This window comes from Pterocles gutturalis, unplaced genomic scaffold (genome assembly GCF_000699245.1).
Source record: "Pterocles gutturalis isolate BGI_N339 unplaced genomic scaffold, ASM69924v1 scaffold5516, whole genome shotgun sequence".
In the NCBI taxonomy this organism is placed as follows: Eukaryota; Metazoa; Chordata; class Aves; order Pterocliformes; family Pteroclidae; genus Pterocles; species Pterocles gutturalis.
In genome coordinates this window covers 29,540-33,714 of record NW_010102932.1, presented here as the reverse complement: position 1 = coordinate 33,714, position 4,175 = coordinate 29,540, and the positions used below count along the sequence as shown (strand labels likewise).

General features: G+C 54.7%; 2 protein-coding genes across 2 annotated transcripts in view; one reads left to right on the top strand and one right to left on the bottom strand.

The window, feature by feature from the left end:
• Positions 1-4,175, top strand: part of CDH23 (cadherin-related 23) — a gene marked incomplete at its 5' end in the record, with an annotated part of 110,138 nt that overhangs the window by 83,195 nt on the left and 22,768 nt on the right.
• LOC104471222 (chromosome unknown open reading frame, human C10orf54) overlaps positions 1-4,175 on the bottom strand; it is a 9,397-nt gene that overhangs the window by 1,990 nt on the left and 3,232 nt on the right. The window contains 4 exon segments of the mRNA XM_010086482.1: positions 201-281; positions 284-301; positions 1,496-1,543; positions 2,195-2,650. Coding sequence (XP_010084784.1) covers positions 201-281; positions 284-301; positions 1,496-1,543; positions 2,195-2,650 — 603 coding nt within the window.

Sequence of the window (4,175 nt, the reverse complement as noted above, 5' to 3'; positions counted from 1 at the left end):
CCCTCCTTCCCTACCCTCTGTGCCACAGCCTGCAGGCATGCCCGGCCCTTTCCAGGACTGCTTTGGGCCACATTACCCGGTGCCCATGGGATGCTGTGCAGCCCAGCAGGACACGTTCCATCCCATAAAGGCCACACTAGCGCAGCCTGGGCAATGAGATGGGTGTCCAAGGCAGCGGCTGGCGAGGGGAGGGTACATACGTCTGCTGCTGACTGCTTGTCTCTGCTTGTAAATGAGGAGCAGGATGAGGGGCAGGCAGAGGATGCCCACGATGCCGGCGTCAGTGCGGCAGCCGTGATATCTGCAACAGAAGAGGGCAGAGATGGAGCAGGCAGAAGGGACAGTTCGCCCTGCATCTCCTTGGTTTTCTCAAGCTGTAGCAGAAGCATGGGGCAACATGGGTTTGGCTCCAGCACACATGGGTGGTTCACTCCTAAAGGGATTCGCACTGGGATGCATTGCTGGTTGTGGAGATAAGCTCTGAGGCATCAGTTTAGGACCTTGACCAACGTCCTTCATAGCTGGAGGACACCCCAAGGTCTTTCTTTGGTCTTCTAGATGTGAGGAGGGAAGCAGGGGCCCTCATAAAGCCCTCTGAAGGCAGTAGGAGGCTCCCCAGAAAGGCTGGCAGCCTGTGAGAACATCTGCAGCCATCAAGGTCCTTGTGGTGGGGTCAAGGGCTGCCTAAATCATGGGCAGGTTCAGCGCAAGCCCTCCTCTCGTGTGTATCCATCTGGGGAAGCAACTTCTTGCTCCAGATATGTGTGTTTTGGGGCAGGGGGTGATTTTTTTTTCCCCTTTTCTTTTTTTCCCAGCAGGCCAGGGTGTCCCAGCACTTGAGAGTGAGGGGTTGAGACAGAAAGTATTAGCTGGGGGAGGACTGGGCACTTTCCTGTAGCTGGGCTGGCCCCAACCAATTTTAGCAAAATCTGCCCATTTAGCAGCCAGCAAACAGGGGAAGACAGAACAACCCGCCAAGAAACCACCTGCAGAGCAAAGTGTGGGCACCTCCAGTGTCTAGACACAGCACTGGGGGAGCCTCGCGGTGTCTGAGCGCTCAAGCAAAATTTGGGTTTCCCCTGCTAGAGCATCTCTGCCCAGGGCGAGGTGGCACGGGCTCGGGGGGGCAGTGGGATGTTGCAAGAAGCTCCTGCAACTCTTTACCTTTCTGTCCCTTCCCGTCTGCTTGTGGCAGTGGCCTCTAAATCCCCAATCATGTTCTGGGAGGGGTTCAGATGCTTTATAACCATGGGGGTGAGTGACCTCCACCGGCTTTAGGACAGTCATGTCCAGGTGCCAAAGGAGGCTCTCCTCTGCCTGAGGATGCGCCTGTCAGCCTCACCCAGTGGTGACAGCCTCAGAAACCACCTTCCCCGCACCAGCCCTGGGGTTGTATCTGGACACCGGTGTGTTTACAGCAAGCGGACATCCCTAGGGACATAGACAGGCCAAGGTGGCAAGCAGTGCATTGGAAAGAGGGGTTTTTTCCCTTTACCTTTGCTGTTGGGGGTATGAAACGTGCAGTTTTGAAGCCCTCCTCTGCCTGCAGAAGAGAAAAGGAAAGCGTGTTAGATCTCAGGGGAATCACTCAGGTACCACAGAGCTCCTGCACCTGCTGGCTGTGCTTGCCTTTGCTCAGCAGTATTGTGAAAAATCAGCCCAGAGCATCCCAAAAGCAAGAGGTTAAACCTGGGAAGCTTACACCAGATTCCTCCTGCAAGGCTCCTTTTCCCTTGCCGCAGCACGGCCCATCCCTGGCCATGCAAACTCTTTTTTTTTTTTTTGGTCTTAAAGAAAAATCATCTGTCCTAACACTGCAAATCAAGGGCAGCTCTCCTCGCTTGGGCTTGGCCGACCAGCCAGCTCCTTTTACGTTGAGGATTGTTTTCCTCTCTTCCAGAAAGAGAGGTTGAAGGTCAGTGAAACTATGTAGCATGGATTTTATTGTATTCCAGCCTCTTGATTTATTTTTTTCTCTTTATTTTTTTTAATGTTCCAGTGCTCTCTGGCCCTCATTCAACCCTTCCACATCTGCTGCACTTTGACTCTTGCAGCATCGGCACACCCTGCCTCCCCAGTCCCCAAGCTGCACCCCAGCATCCCCCACCCCAGCACTTATCTACCACCTTGCCCCAACACTCCCCGACACGGATGCAAGGTTGACAGGGGCTCTTCTTGCCCCCCCACCCCTCACCTTGCTGGATCTGTAGCTCCACAAAGCCATGAGCAACCTGCATGGTGTGGGGCTTGCCGTGCTCCTGCCTGGCATCCACAGCATAGCAGCAGTAATTCCCACTGTCCTGCAGCGTCAGGTTCATCACCACGATGTGGAAAGCACCATGGTGGTCAGGGACAAATTCTACCCCGTGATGGCTGGCTTGCCCCCTAAGGGGGGATTTTTGCGTGCCATTGCCTGGTGTCTCGTGGTGCCTGCTCAGCTGATGGTGCAGCTCCTTCTCAGTGACGTTGCGGATGTGCTTCTTCTCGGAGCAGCTCTGGTCGCCATTGCTGCTGAAGTACCAGGTTTTGTAGAGGAGGTCATGGCGGTCGGCAAGGGGACCGCTGATGCGGCAGGTCAGGGTGACATTCTGGCCCTCGGGGCAGACGCAGAGTGAGTATGGGGTGGTGATGAGGAAAGCTGCCGGCCCTCCTGCCGAGGAGAAGGCACAAGGACTGAGTCAGACCCCACCATCCTGGCTTTACCCTGAGTTCGTAGAAAAATGGGGATCCCTGCCCAAACAAGCGCTTCAAACCACACCACCAATGATGGCCAGGGGTTGCAGAGAGCAACTAGAGAGTGTGAACATCAGCTTGCAGGCAGATGGAAAATAGCCTTCACCCATGCCCTTAGGGCAAGAAAAACTCATGAACTTCCCATATCCCAAGAGAAGGGAGATGGGAAGCAAAACGAGAGCCTTTCACTTGCTCTGTTCCAGGGCTGGGAGCACAGCTTCAGCCTAGAAGTAATCCCTGGAGGAGAGGGATGCTTTAAATGTAGCTGAGCATCAGCTTTGAATAGCAGCAGGGAGGCAGCAGCTTGCCCAGGGCTGGCAAAGTTGTGGGGCAGGGAGGTTGGGGGTCTGACACAGCCACCTGCTGATGGGCCACCAGACCTCTGCCAAGCAGGGCAGTGGGGTATGGCTTGCAAATGAGGAAATACATGTGCTGCTGAGATGGCTGCAAATAAAAAGGAAAAAATAAATAAAATAGCTAGGAGGAGGCTGTGCCCCCCAAGATCAGGCAGGGAGCGGGTCCCACCCTGCTCGGTTTTCAGCCCCTGGGGAGGAGAAGGGGGAACTGGCCGGCGCCCGCTGCAAGGTGCTGCCTGAAAATGAAAACAATTTTCAGGAAGAAAACTCTGGCTGCAGAACGCATAGGCCTGGCAGAGGCGCAGGAGTATATTGGGGGGAAGGAGGGAAGCAAAGGAGTGTACTGTGACGTTACTGGTCCCATCCCAGCACACTGGTGGAGGGTACTGGTGGATAAGCGGAGCTGTGCATGTGGGGAGAGAAAATAGCAAGTACGGGTGAGTCTTTGGTGCTCTGGTCCCACCATTGCTTTGTGTTTGCAGAAGTGCAAACGTCACTTTCGAAAGCTGAAGAAAAAGCAGATTCTGTGTTTGTTTGCTTAAAACAATTGAGAAAAGGAGGTTCCTAGAGGCTGGCTTGCAACAGAGGAGATGGTATGAGGACAAGATGTTATTTTATTTTGGTAACATCCTGTTGTGCCATTAGCTCCGCCACCGTTTCGCTTTGAGGTTTTTCACTTGCTATATCGAGCGGGCGTCGATCACAGGCGGGGTGCGCTGCTCCTGCCCACAGCCAGGCAAGAGGCTCCCCATCACTAGGCTGCCCAGCGAGCATCCTCCTCCATGCAGGGCCACCACCATCACCACCCTGGCACGGGGCTCTGCTTCAGAGAGCGAAAGTAAAAATGTTCCCCATGCCTTCCACCCCTCCTGGTTATTTACAGCTTTTAGGATGATGGTGATCTCTAAGCCCCATAAGAACAGCCACGAAGCCCCCAAGTCCCAGCAGCCTGCCTGAGGGTGATTCACAGGCAGAAGAGTGTTTGGGGAGGGGATCTGCTCCATCGGACACCCCCCAGTGTGCAGCATGCAATGCCAAGGAGTCTCACTGCCCTGTTTCTGCTGGTTTTCAAGCCCCGGCTTCTCC